The sequence below is a fragment of the Rhineura floridana genome, chromosome 5 (genome assembly GCF_030035675.1).
Source record: "Rhineura floridana isolate rRhiFlo1 chromosome 5, rRhiFlo1.hap2, whole genome shotgun sequence".
Classification (NCBI taxonomy): domain Eukaryota; kingdom Metazoa; phylum Chordata; class Lepidosauria; order Squamata; family Rhineuridae; genus Rhineura; species Rhineura floridana.
Genome location: NC_084484.1, coordinates 164,370,480 through 164,389,432, shown reverse-complemented (window position 1 = coordinate 164,389,432; position 18,953 = coordinate 164,370,480). Strand labels below are relative to the sequence as shown.

Sequence of the window (18,953 nt, the reverse complement as noted above, 5' to 3'; positions counted from 1 at the left end):
CCTCTAAGAGCTTCCTTGACTTTGCTCGTTAACCATGCTGGCATCTTCTTGGCCCTGGCGGTACCTTTTCTGATCTGCGGTATGCACTCCAGTTGAGCTTCTAATATAGTGTTTTTAAACAACTTCCAAGCATTTTCGAGTGATGTGACCCTCTGGACTTTGTTTTTCAGCTTTCTTTTTACCAATCCCCTCATTTTTGTGAAGTTTCCTCTTTTGAAGTCAAATGTGACAGTGTTGGATTTTCTTGGCAATTGGCCAGTTACATGTATGTTTAATTTAATAGCACTGTGGTCACTGCTCCCAATCGGTTCAACAACACTTACATCTTGCACCAGGTCCCCACTGAGGATTAAGTCCAGGGTTGCCATCCCTCTGGTCGGTTCCATGACCAACTGGTCTAGGGAATAGTCATTTAGAATATCTAGAAACTTTGCTTCTTTGTCATGACTGGAACACATATGCAGCCAGTCTATGTCCGGGTAGTTGAAGTCACCCATTACTACCACATTTCCTAGTTTGGATGCTTCCTCAATTTCATATCTCATCTCAAGGTCTCCCTGAGCATTTTGATCAGGGGGACGATAGATCGTTCCCAGTATTAAGTCCCTCCTGGGGCATGGTATCACCACCCACAACGATTCTGTGGAGAAGTCTGCCTCTTTTGGGGTTTTGAGCTTGCTGGATTCAATGCCTTCTTTCACGTATAGAGTGACTCCGCCACCAATACGTCCTTCCCTGTCCTTCCGATATAGTTTATATCCAGGGATAACCGTATCCCACTGGTTTTCTCCATTCCACCAGGTCTCCGTTATGCTCACTATATCAATGCTCTCCTCTAAGACCAAGCACTCCAGTTCTCCCATCTTGGTTCGCAGGCTCCTAGCATTAGCGTACAGGCACTTGTAAGCAGTGTCTCTCTTCAAGTGTCTTTGGCACTTGTGGTTAGGCCTGTGGTAATTTTGCTCTTTTGAATTTATATCCTGTGCCCCTGCTCTCACAATGCCTACTTCTAGGCCTACCCCTTTTAAAATTTCATCATTTCTTTGGTTTTTATCCCAGGGGGGAGGTTTATTCCGAACCGGACCTTTCTCAGCTCCTGTCAGGTTTCCCCCCTCAGTCAGTTTAAAAGCTGCTCTGCCACCTTTTTAATTTTAAGTGCCAGCAGTCTGGTTCCATTCTGGTTCAAGTGGAGCCCGTCCCTTTTGTACAGGCCCGGCTTGTCCCAAAATGTTCCCCAGTGCCTAACAAATCCAAACCCTTCCACCCGACACCATCGTCTCATCCACGCATTGAGACTGCGAAGCTGGGCCTGTCTGGCTGGTCCTGCGCGTGGAACCGGTAGCATTTCAGAGAAAGCCACCTTGGAGGTCCTGGCTTTCAGCATCCTACCTAGCAACCTAAATTTTGCTTCCAGGACGTCACGGCTGCATTTCCCCATGTCGTTGGTGCCAACGTGCACCACGACCACTGACTCCTCCCCAGCACTGTCTACCAAACTATCTAAACGACGGGCGATATCCGCAACCTTCGCACCAGGCAGGCAAAACACCTTGCGGTCTACACGCCCATCACACACCCCACTGTCTATGTTCCTAATGATCGAATCACCCACTACAAGGATCCCTCCACCCCCTGGAGATATATCCTCGGCACGAGAGGATAGCTGCTCATCCCCCAAGGAATGGGTCCCTTCTAAGGGATCGTTTCCCTCTTCCTCAGCTGGATGCTCTCCTTCCCCGAGACCATTGTTGTCCATGATAGCAGGAGAGCTATCATAGTTGGAGTGGGACACAGCTATAACGTCCCTGAAGGCCTCCTCCACACACCTCTCTGCCTCTCTCAGCTTTTCCAGGTCCGCCACCTTGGCCTCAAGGAAATGAAGTCGTTCCCGGAGAGCCAGGAGCTCATTGCACTGAGAGCACACCCACGACTTCTGTCCAACAGGCAGATAGTCGTACATGCTGCAGGCTGTGCAAAACACTGGAAAGCCCCCACACCCCTGCTGGCTTCTTACCTGCATAGTTTTGTTTAAGGTTTTTTACGTCAATGGGTTGGAGACTGCGGTTTAGTTGAGGTCAGGGAACAGACGGGCAGAGTGGGGGGCCCTGGCCTCCTCGCCCTGCTGCCGAACTCGCTCTGCTGCTTAACTCGCCTTGACGCTTCATCAACTGGGGCTCCCTCTAGCTCGTGGAGCAGGCTCCCTCGCTAGGGTGCTCTGACTTTATATGTGTGGCTGGTTCCTCCCAGCTACTGCTGCCAGCCAATGATGTGTTACTTGAGGCTGATGGCTATCAGCGGGGGCTTAACTCTTTAGTATTCTCTCAGGCTTCCTTCCTGAGCGAGGGGCGGGGCTGTTTAAGCTTTTGGCTGCTTTTAATCTCAGCAAGGGGCTGCGCCTTCCAGGCAAGTCTTTTGTGTTTGTTGTTTTCCCACCTAGAACAGCCTGACCTTTCTTTAACCTAGGGAAACAGAGCTTGTGGTTGTGTTTCAGGAAGGCTGAAGCTGCCCTTTTTAGCAAGGACTGAGCTGACTCTCTCCCTGTATGTATCGGTGGAGTTTCCTTTTCCCCCTTCTCTCTGACTGGAATTTAGCCTTGTTTACAGTGTCCCCTGAAGCTTTCCTGCTAAGGTGGTGTTGAAAACTAGCTTTCTATACGCTTCCTTCTCCTAGGATATGTCTCCTAAGATATAGGTTCTTTCAGGATTTGGCTCCTAGCTCAGGGTGACCTTGGGCTGCCCTTATTAGTTATTGCTCTGAGCTGTTTTACTTGAATTAAATAATGGAATAAATGGGAGCTACTTACCCTCTTTTTGCTTTGCTGCTTAACTCGCCTTGATGCTTTGTCAGCTGGGGCCTTGACGCTTCGTCAGCTGGGGCTCCTTCTAGCTCGTGGAGCAGGCTCTTGGTGATCAAGCTGGTATACGTATTGTTCAAGAAGTTGCAAGATATACAGCTTCTAACTGTCTGTTAATCATTACTTAAAAAATCTGGAAAACTGCATGATAGCAATATATTTTTATTTACAATGCTGAACTGCTGGCAATGTAACACATAGGGTCCATAGACTTTTAACTAGGAATAAGAGTTTCTGAACTGTTGTATTTGTATTTATGCATTCAAGATATCAGGAAGAGGTTGTAATTTGCAGAACAAGAGCCAACAGGGCACCTGACTTTAACGGTCTTTCTGGCTAGTAATGGCCAACAATTTAGATGGCTTTAAGCAGGGCCGGCTCCAGGAATGTGGGGGCCCTTGGGCATTAGCCTGCCCCGGGCCCCTCCGCTTCCCTTCCGCGATCCCACGGATTGCAAGATGAGCTTCTGAACCGCCCGCCATCCCCAGCGCTTCATCTACCTTTCTCTGTTGTTCGCGCAGGGTTGCCATCAACAAAGATGGAGGCAGAGGCTTCAGTCCCTTACGGAAACCTCAGCCGCCATCTTTATTGATGGCAACCCTGCGCGAACAGCAGAGAAAGGTAGATGAAGCGCGGGGGATGGCAGGCGGTTCGGAAGCTCATATTGCGATCCATGGGATTGCGGAAGAGGAGCGGAGGGGCCCCCCAGGGGCTCCTAGAGCTGTGGGGCCCTCAGGCCGGTGCCCAACCTGGCCGCCCTTTGGAACCAGCCCTGGCTTTAAGAGGAGATTAGACAAACTGATGGATGATAAAGCTATCAATCAATGGCTACTCGTCATGATGGCTGTGCTCTGTCTTCACTGCTGGAGTCAGGATGCCTTAATACCAGTTTGCTGGAAATCGGAAGTAGGGAGAGTACTGTTGCACTCAGGTCCTGCTTGCAGGCTTCCCATAGTCAACCTGTTGGCCACTATGAGAGCAAGACACTGGACTAGATGGATCTTTGGCCTGATCCAGCAGAACTTTTCTTATATTCTTATTGTAAACCATTGGTCTTGGTCTTCAACTGAAGGGTAAGTCATAACCTGACCGAAGGTGTAGATTTTGTAGAACATTCGTGTCCCTGTCATTGTTCTTTTTCTTGTTTAATAAAAAAAATAAGAAAAAGAGAGGGAGAAGGAAGAGAGCAACAGTGAATACTGGGATTCAGCAGTTATAGAGAAAAAGTAACCCACCAACTCAGATTTTTCTTGGACATGGTACAGATTCCAGATTTACTTGGAAAGTTGGCCAAGCAGCATGATCAGAGCTCAATGCCATCTACCAGGGTAGCTCTGCAGCATTCAAACCACTCCCAGTGTGAAAGGAGAGGGGGGAAACACAGGAAAAAATGTATTGGGCGGAACTATCTTATTGGATGAATGGGAGAGGAAATACTTACACCAGGTCCTGTCCTGGCATAGAGATCCAGTAAATTTGTAGGCATGTGTGTGGGATGAGGGTTTCTGATTCAACATAGGTGTGCTCTTCCACCATGATTTGCAGGCAGAAGGCCCCCCACATTTAGTCTCCCGCATCTCTCGGTAGGCCTAGGAAAGATGCCTTCCTGAAACCCTTCAGTCAGTGATGACATATTGGACTACGACCTGGGAGCCCAGGGTTCAAATTCCCACACAGCCATGAAGCTCACTGGGTGACCTTGGGCCAGTCACTGCATCTCAGCCTCAGAGGAAGGCAATGGTAAACCACCTCTGAATACTGCTTACCATGAAAACCTTATCCATAGGATCGCCATAAGTCGGAATCAACTTGAATGAAGGCAGTCAATTTCCATTTTTCAGTATCAGGTAGCATCCTATTTTCAAGGATCTGCAGGCTGTGCTGATAGCAGTGTCCTTGCACAGTGCACGGTGTGTTTTTAGCAAGAGCTGGCGGTCTCCACTTCAGAAGCCTCCCACCTCATCACAATCAGTATCCATGAGTATAAATTTGTCAGCCCTTCCCAACAGGAGCACTCCAAACTGCAACATTTTGTTTATTTGCATTGAATTTCCTTTGTGTTTCAAGCCATCTGCTGTCGCTTGATGTCAGAAGCTCACCCCCACCCATTCATTAAATGATGCTAACTCAGTTTTGAGGGTCCTACAACACCTTATGAGGACTTCCCTGATTCTGGTTAGACTACTCAGTGAGGTGTGAAGCATCCCTATTTTCTTCACTCGTTCTAATAATAATCCATCCCTCTCAGCCAGCGCAACCAAAGATCAAGCATGATGAGAGTTGTAGTTCAGTAACATCTGGAAGGTCACCGGTCCCCCACCCCTGAACTAGATCATGGGTTCCTTAGCACAAGGTGCCCTCTCTCACATTTGAGCTTTGTAGAACAATATGCGCACCCCATCCCAATGTGTAACAAATATTTAGATAGCCCTAAAGATCTTTAAGCATTCAGACTGCAAACTGACATTTCCATTAACTTTTATTTCTGTGAGCAAAGCGCATGAGAAAAATGTAGATAAATCAGATATATATTGCAGGTAGGTGACCAACAACAACAACAAACTTTGTCAAACTCAGTAACTAAACATTTATTTTAACCAATTTTAGCTAATGAAATACAAACGAGCAAAAGCTATATTTTTATTGAATAAAGCTCTTAGTTTACAAGCTGTCAACTGTTTAGTTTTAAAAAAGGATACTCATTAAAATCACTTAATAGTTTTCATTTTTGTCACATCTAGAAAAAAAGAAGACAGGGAGTTATTTCATCTTTTAAAAAAATAGATGGAAACACAAGCCCCAGTCTTCTTGTTAAATAAACAGACTTCATCATTTTTACAGTAATCTCTCTTGCACATTAAGTGTTAAACTTGTCTTTGGGTGCGAGGAGGATGATGACAAAGTCTCCCAGAGGACTGAAGCCAGAGGACAAAGAGTTGGCAGTTTTACACCACTTTGTCATTGTTTCCCTCCCAAAATCCAGGGGGCCGCCGTATGCCCAGGTGCTGCAAATTCTATCCCTTCTTAAAGAACTGCAGTGGCCAAAGTTCTCCAGGAAAAAGGAATGTTTGTTTAGCCAGCTTAAGACTGCCAAGTGAAGAATTTTCTAAGCAACTTAAAGAGTTCTCTCGGAAGTGATGCTTCAACCATTATTACAATCTCATACCAAACCATCACACACTACTAGATGTGGTACTTCATATGATGGCTGATCTCCCATACCAACTCTAATACTGAGAGATGCTTACTAGAGGGATATTTGTCATTCAGATGTAAGAATCCACCCCTTAGTAATATATGGGAGACCCTGAATGTGCTCATAACAATCCACACTATAAAACATTTCTAAATACAGTGCCAGGATAAGCAGCTGGTTGCCATGGGCAGGCTTTTGATTTTCATGGACTCACTCATAGCAAGTATAACATTGTGTGATGGCCTTCAGCATTGAAGTAGCCCTGCTTTGTTTTCCTTTGCTTCTTGTACCTTGAACGTCACAGTTGTTGCAATAATCTTCCACTGAAGGTATGGTGAAATGCTAGCTAGTATGTATTTTTCTGAGATGGCACTGTCCTTTATGCAAGGATTCTTAAAGCCTCAGCTTCACGAGAGGGAGGGCAGCTTAAGTCTTCCTCATATCAAACGGTGTTGAATTTACCATGCCTGACAGAAGGCTCAGGAGTCTGTCTACCAGGTCAGGTCAAAGACCCATCTAGTCCAGCATCCTGTTCTCAGTGCCCAACCAGATGCCTGTGGGAAGCCTGAAAACAAGACTTGAGCACAACAGCCCACTCCTCACCCGTGGTTTCCAGCAAATGGTAATCAGAGACACGGCTCTGATAATGGAGATAAAACTTAGCCATTGTGGCTATAGTAGCCATAGATAACTTTATCCTCCATGTATTTGTCCAGTCATCTTTCAAAGTGGCGGCCATCAATACTCTTCACATAGGGACTATGTGAAGACCTACATTCTTCTTTTGTCTGTCCTGAATCTTCCAACATTTGGCTTCATTGGATGTCCCTGAGTTTTCATGACAGAGGGAGACAAATTTCTCTCTATCCACTTTCTCCATGCCATGCATAACATTTTACAACTCTCATCATGTCTCTTCTTACTCACCTTTTCTATAAACCAAAAAAGTCCCAAATGTTGTGATCTTTCCTCAGTAGGGGACTTGCTCCATCCCCTTGATCATTCTGGTTGGCCTTTTTTGAACCTTTTCCAGCTCTACAACATCCTTGAATATAAGCTTTCTCTCTAATGTAGTAAGTCTGATAGACTTGACATATAAAGGGAAGCACGTGTCTCACCAGATGGACCTGTGATGATAAACCCCCTACAAGAACAGTGTCAAAAGTGGGCAAAAACAGACACGTATAGATAACTCACAAAACATTATATATAGGAATTCTAGAGAAAAAAGACATTTGATCCACTTCCAAAACTGCACAAGAGGATTGTGCTACATCAGGAAAACCTACATATATATATAGGAGAGGGGGAGTGGGTTGTATGAGCTGTGCTGAGCCCTGACCTCTCCCCATCTCACATTTGGGGAAAAAAGACATTTGAAAACTGCACTTTTCAACCATGTTACAAGGGAGACAGGTAGAGTGAGGTGTGTGGAGACAGATATAAAGGTTGGCACCTTTTCAATATGTAGCTTGGGCCTCTGAAATGGACAATTTAAGTGAAACTGAGCCGGTAAAATCCTTGTGAATTGGAGATGGTATAGCTCTGCATGAGGACTATACCATCTCAGAAGTAGATGCCTCAATTGCCCACCTACCACTCCAGTGAACCGCCAGTATACAATTAGGAGCCATCAAAGCAGTGGCGACATTGACTGCAAGCAAACAATTAAGTGCAATGGCTAATTAATTACTCTGTAAAAAATAATAATGACACATTGGTCCTGCACAGATTTGAAAACAACTTAAGTATGAACCCCACTGCAATCTGTACAGTTACATCTATGTGTAAAGAGAGGAAAGTGGAAAACCCCTTAAGTGCATCTCACATTGAAGTCATGTGGGCAAGAGAAAATCTTCTGGTTGCATTCAGGAGGCTCTGTAGGTAAGACAAGTAAAATTACTAACTAGGAGGAGATAACAGCCACTGAAGATAGGGATTTTTGTCCTCCCAAAATGAATGGAATTTACGCTGCACAAGTAGGCTTCTCTCCTCTGTGAACAGTACATACAGCTTTTCAGCAGGAACAAAACAAGACTGGAGATGAGAGCTCTTTTTTTAGAAAGCTGAAGTTAGTTTGTGCATCATGTTAAACCATGATTTGTTATAAACTATGGCTTAGTCGCAAATCTGCACTTCCGTGCAGCTTCTGCTTGTTTCTGAGGGTGCCACCTGTGGCACAGAAAAGTCACAACATGGCTTGTGCAAACCCAGACGGAGGTTTCATTGTTTCAAACAAACGAAGAGCGGTAAGCCAGAAATAAGCGAAGAACAAATCTTGGCTCATTTCCAGCATATTGTTCATGGTCTCAGGAAAGGGCTGTTCTGATGTTGAGGAAGGGCCATAGCTCACTGGCAGAGCATCTACTTTGCATGCAGAAGCTCCCAGGTTCAATCCCTGTTATCTCCAGTTAGGGCTGGGAAGGACTCCTGTGTGAAACCCTGGAGAGCTGCTGCCAGTAAGTGTAGACAATACTGAGCTAGATGGAGTAAAGGCCTGGCTTGGTATCTTTGTATGGTCTATATTTGTTCGAAACAAAGAAAGTACATTTCAGGTTTGCATGACACAACAAGCCATCCTATGCCTTGTTGGTACCTGTTGGGGGTAGGCAGAAGCCATCATGGCAGGGGGGCGGGCAGGCATCCATGATTAAGCCATGATTGAAAACATAGTATAGCTTAGTGTGACATGCAAACCAGCTCTCTGAAAGAGGAATCACTGCTCACGGATGAGCATGCACACCACTTTTGCATCTGATAAATGTTTTTTACACATTGATGTTATTTTTTTTAAAAAGAGCTTGTCTGCCCACAGGCAAAAGTGAAAGAAGAAAAATGTGTTGTATACACCATGCAAAGTCTCTCACAAAACACAGTGAATCTTCTTTAAAACACACACACACAATTACCTATCCCCAGAATATATTCAAGTTTAAATAATTCCTAGTGGAAACTTTCTGACAAATCTTGCTCTCTCCTCAACAACCTTTACCAGGCACAAACACAAATACAAGCAGCATGCTAATGACACGTCCACATTATGCAGGTTGGCAACATATGGTCAAGTGCTCCTGTAAGCTTATTTGTGACACATTGCACCCAACCTGAATAGACCTCACCATGCAGAGAACCAGTTGAGTAATTGTTTCGATGGACCTGCAGAACATCTTTGTGCTGAATCTTAACTTAGGACAGGACAACTTTGTTCTTGCCATGAAGGCTGATTCAGGCAATCTTGTTCATGCTTCATGCCTCATATTATACCTCAAACCAAGCAGGAACTGGCATACAGATCATGTGCCATTATCAAGAGCAACATAACGAACAAACAAAAATATATAATCCCACCCACCCAATGCAAAAGCCCTTCATCCAACACACACACACACACACCCTTGTATATGCTTCTTGGTATTAGAAAGTAGACAAATATTTTCCTTAAAAAATTCAACAAGGCACAGACAAGGCTTGACATTTTGTTAGATTACTGACAAAAATATTCCTCACCCTGCCCCCACCTGGACAACCTCATTCCACAAATCTAATGCAAACAATCTGAAAATGTGCTTTTGGATTCACCTGCCATCTTTGAAGAGGAAACCGTTATTTGTCCAGCATGGTTTGGTTTATTTGTTGAACAAAAGGACCTTGCAACGTACAGAATGGCAGAAGTCAGTGTGTTCACAGCACAACCTTGTGTTCTATTGTGGAGTCAACGTCTCCGATCTTCTGCGCTTTAACAGCTAAGCAGTAGTAACTTTTTAACTACGCTCTTCTCATTTCTTCAGAAAGTGGTCACTAGGTAGGTGCCAATTGTGTTGGTCCTCAAAACTCTTCAATGAAAGTACTATGAAGTATTCAGCATCCATACGGAGTTCTGGGTCCTGCAGAATTTTACAGAAAGGTATATGCTCCAAAAAGCAGGTACGCATCCGGTGTAGGCTATGGTCAAATTTTCATTAAGGCCTGTTTTCCATAGGGGAAGATATTGTTTCTAATAGCACAAGTAAGGGTAAAGGTTTCACCTTTGTCTTTTGAACACAGACTTTAAATGATGGCATCGTGTTCATCACTGGAAAAAAGAAGACATCAATTTAATATGTTATAATCAAGAAATGAGACCATAACAGACAGAGCAGGTGACAACTGTCCCATGCCATCCATCTGTCTCCATTGAAAGGTTTCACCTATGAGGCATCACTCAAAAGATCAGTGTGTAGACCCTCTTTATTTGGCTGAGTTTAAAAAAGTTGATAATTTATCTTAGAATTTAAATTCTATAGCCTCTCAAACCCCACAGGACTCAGCTGCCCAAGACCCTCTGTGACATCCAAGCAGTTTTATGGCAGCCTTCCCCAACATGGTGCCCTCCAGATGTTTTGTTCTACACCTCCCATCGGCTTCATTCTAGTAATAACTCCTATGACATCTTATCTTTTTACAAAAAGGGGGATGATGGGAGTTGCAGTTCAAAATACCTGGAGTGCACCACATTAGGGCAGTCTGTTTTGGGGGAGGGGGCACAGCTCAAGGGGAGCAACCATAGCTCAGCAGTGCGCTTTGCACAGTAAGAGCCCTGTTTTATTCCCTAGCATCTCCACTGAAAAATATTGGGCAGCAGGAGAGCCTGGAGCTTCACCACTACCAGGCAAGATGGACAAATCATCTGATCTGGTATAAGGCAACTTCTTACATTCCCCAAGCCGACACAGCTGGAGACAATGCAACACTGTGACATAAAAGCAGGCAAGTCACTCACTGTTAAATGATACTCAAGAGCTTGTGGGATGGGGACATACTAGCCATATATATATATATATATTGAAGCCAATTCCTGGGTTCCATCTGCCACTGTCTTGTATGACAGGGGCTGCATCTACACCGTTCATTTAAAGCAGTATTATACCACTTTAACAGCCAAAGCTCCCTCCAAAGATTCCTAGGAACTGTAGTTTGGGGCTCCCATGGGAATCTGGTTAGCCACTGTGAGGACAGAATGCTGGACTAGATGAGCCATTGGCCTGATCCAGCAGGCTCTTCTTATGTTCTTATGTGCTGAGAGTTGTTAGGAGACCCTTGTTCTCCTTGCTGAGTTACAATTCCCAGAGTGGTTTAACAGCCAATCCCTCTTCCCAGGAAGCTCTGGGAACTGTAGTTCTGTGAGGGGAATAGGGGTCTCCTAACAACTCTCAGCACTCTTAACAAACTACAGTTCCCAGGATGCTTTGGGGGGACTCATGACTGTTAAAGTGGTATTATTAATACTGCTTTAAATGTAAGGTACAAATGGGGCCAAAGTGGCTATGCAAACAAAAGGATAGTCCATGAATGACACACTGTTCTACCATGCACAGTTCCTGCAAGACACAGTTCTTCCGTATGTCCACAAACCCTCTACTAGTGTCTCATAATGGGCATTTTGCTAGCAAAGGTGTAAACAGAAGTAAACAGCAAAGGGATTTTAAAGTATTAATTTGCTTTACAAAATGAGAGAGCCAGTTGCCTAGACAAGGAAAACGTGTCAAGGATATGTGTGTATATGTGTGTGTGCATGCACACACATGTGCAAATGTACACGTGCGTGAATGCGATGGCAGAACACAGCTTGATAAAAAAAAAAAGAACATCAAAACCAAACGTAAGAAAGCCTCCGAGCAGTCAAGAGCAGATGAACCCAGAAGACCAAGCCTGGCTGGGAGTTAGCATTCCTTGCACAAATGACAATTTATGGCCATATGGGAGTCTGGAACTGCAGATAAACAAATGCAAAGATAAAATACCGGCTGACTGTGCTGAAAAGGATTGGAAACGTCAGAAGTCTTTACTATATGCCAATATCTTTTTCCTAAGATAGTTGACTTTGGGGGAAAAGTCCAGGACCCCACTCAGAGGAATAAGCAGAAGGGCCCCCAGACACACCTTAGCACATGTTAAAGCATGTGAAGTAATGCATATAACCATTTAAAGAGCTCTCCAACACACCCCACTAAGTGCAGAGTCTAAAAATGACCTAACTGCACCACTGAAGAATACCTTTGTTCAAAGGCTAACCTAAAACGTGATTCGGGATTAAGATCAGGCTACGTGCTCTTTTGTAAGGTGGATGTTTTATGACCAGCAGGGGGTATGGAAGTTTGCTGCTGATAAGCAAGAGGAGAAGTATGAAGCCAGCAAGGTGGTTGAGACGGTTCAAAAGACGGGATGTCATGGCGAGCCTGGTCTTTCCCAATGCCAAGAAAAATCAAAGGAAGTCATCAGACACAAGCAAGCAAGAAAACAAACAAAAAGCTTTCATTGTTAGGAATGACTACAAAGCATTGTGATGGGCCCATTGATGCAAGGATGGGCTAGGCTTGCCTAGCACAGGAACAAAAATCTCTGCTGGGATGAAAGCATGCACAAGCATTTGCAACCTAATTCCCTGTTCCTATGTTCCACTGACTCCGTGAGGATCATGGGCACATTTTGGTGTTCTGGCACTGGGAGGTGGGATCTCACTTCCACTTCAGTTGCATGTAGTACATTGCCAGTTCTTGGATCCAGGAATGCTGCAAAAATGTCAAGGGAGGATACTTGGCATAGCACACATTGTGGTTTTGGGGCTCACTGGAGCCACAAAGGCTATTAATGTAGGATGCTGCCTTATACCGTGCCAGACCACTGGTCCATTTAGCTCACTACTGTCTTCATTCATGGGCAATGACTCTCCAGAATTTCAGACAGGGTCTGTCCCCCCACTACCTGGAAGTGCCAGAGACTGAACAGACTTTGCATGCTGTGCCCTACCAGAGAGCCACAGCCCTTCCCAAAGGCTGGAGGAGCATTTGCCTGGCATTCAGCAAAGGGCTTGACAGAATAGCAGCTTGCCACATTCCTGGTTTGGGACTTGTGCACGGGGTAGTTCTGTCATCCTATTATTTGCACTCCTGTATTTAGCAACTAACGGGCTAATAGATTAGGATGGTTCTGGCTGTTGGCACCATTGGCAGTTTTGCAATGCCTAACTATATTTAGTCAGAGCCTTCCAACATGTGGATTCTTCACTCTGCTGTGCTACAGTTACACAGCAAGTTCTCAGCTGCTATCCTTGCTGAGAGAGCTAAGCATGACCCTGGTGAAGTTATCAAAAAGCTTCCTTTTTCAAAAAGCCTGTTCAAAATTTATGCTATACTCTTTTCTTTAAAAAAAATAAAAATCCACAATTAAACCAAGAAACACCACCAACGTACATGGTTCGGTATTGGACGCCCCTTTTTGCATGGTAGGTTCTGCATCCAACGTAGCCGACAGCAAGAAGTCCCAGCGTCAACACAATGCCACCGATGAAGCTGCCTGCGCTGAACCCTGACGATGCAGGTTGAGCTGCTGCAGCTTTTGGAGTGACTAAAAGAAGAAACACACATACAAAATATTTGTACAAGATGCATTGCTGCAGCAGTTTCATATCATAGAATCATAGTTGGAGAGGTCTTTATGAATATAACAAGGGCCTGCTGGATCAGGCCAATGGCCCATCTAATCCAGTGTCCTCTTCTCACAGTGGCCAACCAGATGCCCACGGGAAGCGCACAAGAAGGACATGAGTACATGAGCACTCTCCTCTCCTGCAGTTTCCAAAAACTGGTATTCAGAAGCATACTGCCTCCGACTGTGTAGGCCATCCAGTCCAACCACCATTGTTCCATCTGGTTAAGTATTCTCTACACTGACTGGCAGTGGCTCTCCAGGTTTTCAGACAGGGATCTTTCCCAGCCCTACCAGAAGATGCTGGGAGTTAAATCTGGGGCCTTCTGCATGCAAAGAAGCTGCTCTGCCATGGAGCTATTAGTCCAATATGCACCAGAACTGCACCCCCAACTTATGACTGCTACATCTAAAAAGTAGAAAAGGAGACAGGACCACAAAATGGTGCAGGCATGCACTTATCAATGGGGGAAAGAAGCAGCTACACCAGCTACTGCCACACTCACTTGCACCTCCTCCTCTGCTCAGAACAGAGGGTGGGCGTCGAATCCTGGCATCCAATGAAATGTGGGCCTGCTTAAGGGAGTGTGTTCAATGTAGAAGAGGTTGAGCCAGTGCAAACAGGAACAGAACAGGAAGAGCAGTCTCTCAGGCATTGTGGATGTTGAGAGGATATTTACAGACACCTTTTGAGGGTGCAACAGGCGGCACGGGTGGGCACACTGGCACCTGCAGATGCCATATTGGCAACTCCTGCTCTAAGCAATTGGCTCCACTGTTCAACCACACTTACAATCAAGATGTTGCTCCTAATTCTCAACCACAGTCTACCCTCTTCTTAGAGATAGTCCTGCTCTCTGGGGCAGCAGAGAACAATTTTTTGCCCTGTTCTATGCAACAGCCTTTCAGATATTTGGAGAATGCTATAAAGTCCACCCACCCAGTCCAGTCTTCTCTTCTCAGCTAAACACACTGTTCCTTCAATCTTCCTTCAGGGTGTCCTTTTTACACAGCATCTTTGTTGCCTTCTTCTCAGCCTGTTCGAATTTGTCTGTATCCTTCTTAGTGGTACCCACAATTGGATACAGTACACTAGATAAAGGCTCCATCTGCACTATACATTTAAAGCAGTATTATGCTACTTTAAATAGTCATGGCTTTCCCCCAAAATACTATAGTTTGGTGAAGGTACTGAGAGTTGAGACCCCCTATTCCCTTCACAGAGCTACAATTCCTTAACAGGTGCCACACAGTAATCACTCTGCAGTTGTAAGAAATCAATGTTTTTGTGTGGTGGCACCTACACTTTGGAACTCTTTGCCTAATGACATCAGGCAGGTGCCTTCGCTGTAGTCTTTCTAGCACCTGCTTAAAACATTTTTGTTTAGGCAACCCTATCTAAACATGTAGAAGTTACATGTGTTTTAATCTGTTTTTAGCATATTGTTGACTTTTTTGCTGATAATTTTAATGTTTTATTCATTTTTTTGTAAACCGCTTTGAGGTTTCGTTACAATCGAGCAGTATATAAATGTTGTTAAATAAATAAATCCCCATAGTGGTTTAACAATCAATCCCTTTTTTTGGCGAACTCTGGGAATTGTAGCTCTGTGAGGGGAACAGAGGCCTCATGACAACTCTCAGCACCCTTCACAAACCACAGTTCCCAGGATGCTTTGGGGGAAGGAAGCCATGACTGTTTAAAGTGGTATTATACTGCTTTAAAGGTATAGTGCAGATGGGGCCAAAGTCTGACTAATGCAAAAGTTTAGAATAAAGCTTAACTATTAGTTCCTATGATGGTCCTATGAATGTAGCTTAAAATTGCATTAGCCTTTTTATTGCAGTCACACTACACAGCCAACTCTGGTTGAGCTTGTGATCAGCTGCAATCCTAACAGCCTTATTACACATCCCTCCCGGTGCTCTTATCTGATCTTATTCAGCGTCCTTTTTCTGAGAACCCATAACAGGTGTGCTTGGTAGACCATGCTAGCGAACCTTTGCCTATTTCTCACAACCCATTCTCATTAAGCCATTTCATGAAGGATAAGGCAATCAATGGCTGGGAGCCACCATGGCTACGTTCTACCTCCACAGCAGTATGGCCACATTCACACCATACAGTTATTCCACTATGATCCAAACAGTCATGGCTTCCCCCAAAGAATTCTAGAAACTGTAGTTTGATAAGGGTGCTGAGAGGAGACCCCTATTCCCCTCACAGAGCTACAATTTACAGAGTTCTCTGGGAAGAGGGCCTGACTGTTAAATCACTCTGAGAACTGTAGGTATGTGAGAAGAATAGGAGTGTCCTAACAACTCTCAGCACCCTTCACAAACTACACTTCCCAAGATTCTTTGGGGGAAGCCATGATTGTTTATAAGTGGAATCATAGTGGAATAAATGTATGGTATGAATGTGGCCTATGCTTCTGAATATCAGTTGTTGGAATTCACAAATGGGAAGATTCCTGCTGCACTCATGTCCTATTTGCGGGCTTCCCATAGGCATCTGGTTGGCCACCGTAAGAACTGGATGCTGGACTAGATGGGCCTTTGGCCTGATCCAGCAGGAGCTCTTCTTGTGTTCCTATGTTCTTACTGAATTTGGGATAAATGATTTTCTTTCTGGTAGCTTGGGCCAGGTATTGCTTTCAGTGTCCCTGCCTGAAGTTTAAAACTATTCACTTCCACCAGCAGCTCCTCCCAAGAGCCTGGAACAGACCAAGCTCAGTATGTCTGTGGAAACACTCCCCCTTTTTGAGGGCTGCCATGTTCATGTCCTGCTTGCGGGCTTCAGTAACAACTATTACTACTTTTATTATTTAGATTTCTTACCCACTCTTCACCATGAGGTTCCAGGGCTACAGGATTACAACAGTGTTAAAAATACAATAATAAACTCAGCTTAAACAAATTACATTCAAGAGAATAAGGTGACTCCTAAAAAATATCTAACTCAGCTGTCAAAGGCCAGTGTAAAGAGGAATGTCTTCAGCATCTGTTATATATATATATATATATTTGCTGGCCTGGAATGAGGCCTTCATGCAACCTGGAAGATAACAGCTTGAGTCCAATAGGAAATAAGAAGATCAGCACATACCAGTCACAGAAACAGAAGGCAGTGCAGTTTTGGAGGTCACTGCTGTCGAATTAGGTGCCACAGATTTGCTTGGCGTGGGCTTCACACTGGTTCCATTTTCAGTTTTGGCGGCAGTGGTTGCATGGACGGCAGCCGTAGTGGTAGAAATAGCCGGGGTGGTTATGTTTGTTGCATTATGGGTTGTGGCAGAAGTAGTATGTTTAGGAAGACCTGTAAACATTGTAATAATAGTTTTACGATTATGTTGTAGTAAATATTAGAAATATTAGAAAGGGACTGTACAGAGCTCCTGCCAACACACACGTAAAAAAATGATAATACCATATTCATTCATTCATTCATTCATTCATTCATTCATTCATTCATTCATTCATTCATTAACAGTAGGAATTTAAAGCCAATTTATATACTGCTTGTGGCTTGCAAAATGGGAAATTGCGCTGCTGCAAGAACAGGTCACCTCTAATCCCTCAGCAAGGCTGGCTGACACTACAATTTCACCCCTCTTGGATGTGACATCCCCCTCTCGATCACCTTCCCTAAAAGGAAGAATCTTTAGTGGGGAATGTCCATAAACACAGGAGCAGCCACAACCATTTGTGTAAATCACAGCAGCAGCATTAAGAAGGACAGCTGTTAACCACAGAAATAGCTGTGTTCGTCATTGTGCGCACAGCTAGTTTACCTACCCAATAGTAACACTTAAGTTTCAATATAACTCTTTCCTTAACAAGCACTGCACTTCTAAGGATTTGGCATGTATGTTGCCCTCATGCTTGCAGAAAATGTCCCTGGCCATAAAGAACACTGCATAGGTGCTAGCTCAGAACTGGGCAGACAGCTGAAAGAATTATGTATTTTAATTTATTTTAATGTTTTTGTGATTTTATTGTTTACAATTTTATTATGTACGTGTTTGATTTTATTTTTGTAAGCCGCCCTGAGTGCCCTATCATAGGGTAGAAGGGCGAGATAGAAATATTTTAAATAAACAAACAAATAAATACATAAATATTATTAAATTCATTTATCAGTCACTTAACTCTTAAGAGTCTCCAAGCCGCTTGCAAAATTTAAAAGCACAAAGCATGGCATAAAATCAGAACAAAAGAACAATGCATTACTATTGTTGTTGTTATGTGCCTTCAAGTCCACTACAACTTATGGAGATCCTATGAATCAGCGACCTCCAACAGCATCTGTCGTGAGCCACCCTGTTCAGATCTTGTAAGTTCAGGTCTGTGGCTTCCTTTATGGAATCAATCCATCTCTTGTTTGGCCTTCCTCTTTTTCTACTCCCTTCTGTTTTTCCTATTTACTATTAAAGTCACACAATACCCTCTAAAACACATCCAATAAAACCGCAGCAAAAACTGCGACAACAAAAACATACCATCAATAGACAGCAAAATCATGCCTGGGAGAAGAGATATGTTTTTACCTGGTACTGAAAGGATGTTAAGGATGGCACCAGGCGGATCTACTGGGGAGAGCATTCCAGAAGCAGGGGTACACAAATGAAAAGGCCCTCTTACTTCTCACTACCATCCAAAATCTTCCTCAGAGGGGGCAGCTGGAGGAGGGCCTCAGATGAAGACCGAAAGGTCCAGGTAGGTTCTATCAGGAGAGGTGCTATGAAAGATATTGGGGTCCTGAACAGTATTGGGCTTTATAGGTCAAACCCAGCACTGTGAACTGGGCTCAGGAATGTATAGGCAACCAGTAAGGCTGTGCCAGGATCAGTGTTACATTGTCAACTCACCCAGAGCCTGTGAGCAGTTGAGCAGCCGCTTTGTACACTAGCTGCAGTTTCCAAACAGTTTTGAAAGGCAGCCCCATGCAAAGCACATAGCAGTAATCCAGTTTCGAGGCTACCTGAGCATAGATTGCTGGAGCCAAGTTATCCCTGTCCAGATAGGGTTAGGCAACTAGCCGAAGCTGATGGAAGGGACTCTGCACCACCGAGGCCACAATGAGCCTCAAATGACAGCAGTGGATTAAGCTTCGGTTTATTGGCCTTCATCCAGTCCATTATCACAACCAAGCACTGATTCAGTACTTTTGCTGCCTTGCTGAAAAGGAGAGCTGCATGTCACTGACATACGGATGACAATGCATTCCAAGACCTCATATGACCCCACTCAGTGATTTCACATATAAATTTAATAACATGGGGGAATGAACTGACCCCTGTGGGACCCCATACTGGAGAACCCATGGGGCTGAGCAATATCCCCCATGAACCACCTTCTGAAGCTATCCATCCAACTAGAAGCAGAACCACTGGAATGCCTCCAATCCCCAACTGAGCCAGTCACGCCAAAGAATAC

At 44.4% G+C, this 18,953-nt stretch overlaps 1 protein-coding gene across 1 annotated transcript in view; it reads right to left on the bottom strand.

The window, feature by feature from the left end:
• Positions 1-5,315: 5,315 nt before the first annotated feature.
• The window catches only part of TMEM123 (transmembrane protein 123), a 29,527-nt gene continuing 15,889 nt past the window's right edge, over positions 5,316-18,953 (bottom strand). The window contains exons 3-5 of the mRNA XM_061628732.1: positions 16,624-16,833; positions 13,280-13,433; positions 5,316-10,122 (exon numbers count right to left, since the gene is read on the bottom strand). Of these exons, the coding sequence (XP_061484716.1) occupies positions 10,098-10,122; positions 13,280-13,433; positions 16,624-16,833 (389 nt within the window). The 3' untranslated portion in view covers positions 5,316-10,097. The remainder of the gene's footprint in view (positions 10,123-13,279; positions 13,434-16,623; positions 16,834-18,953) is intronic.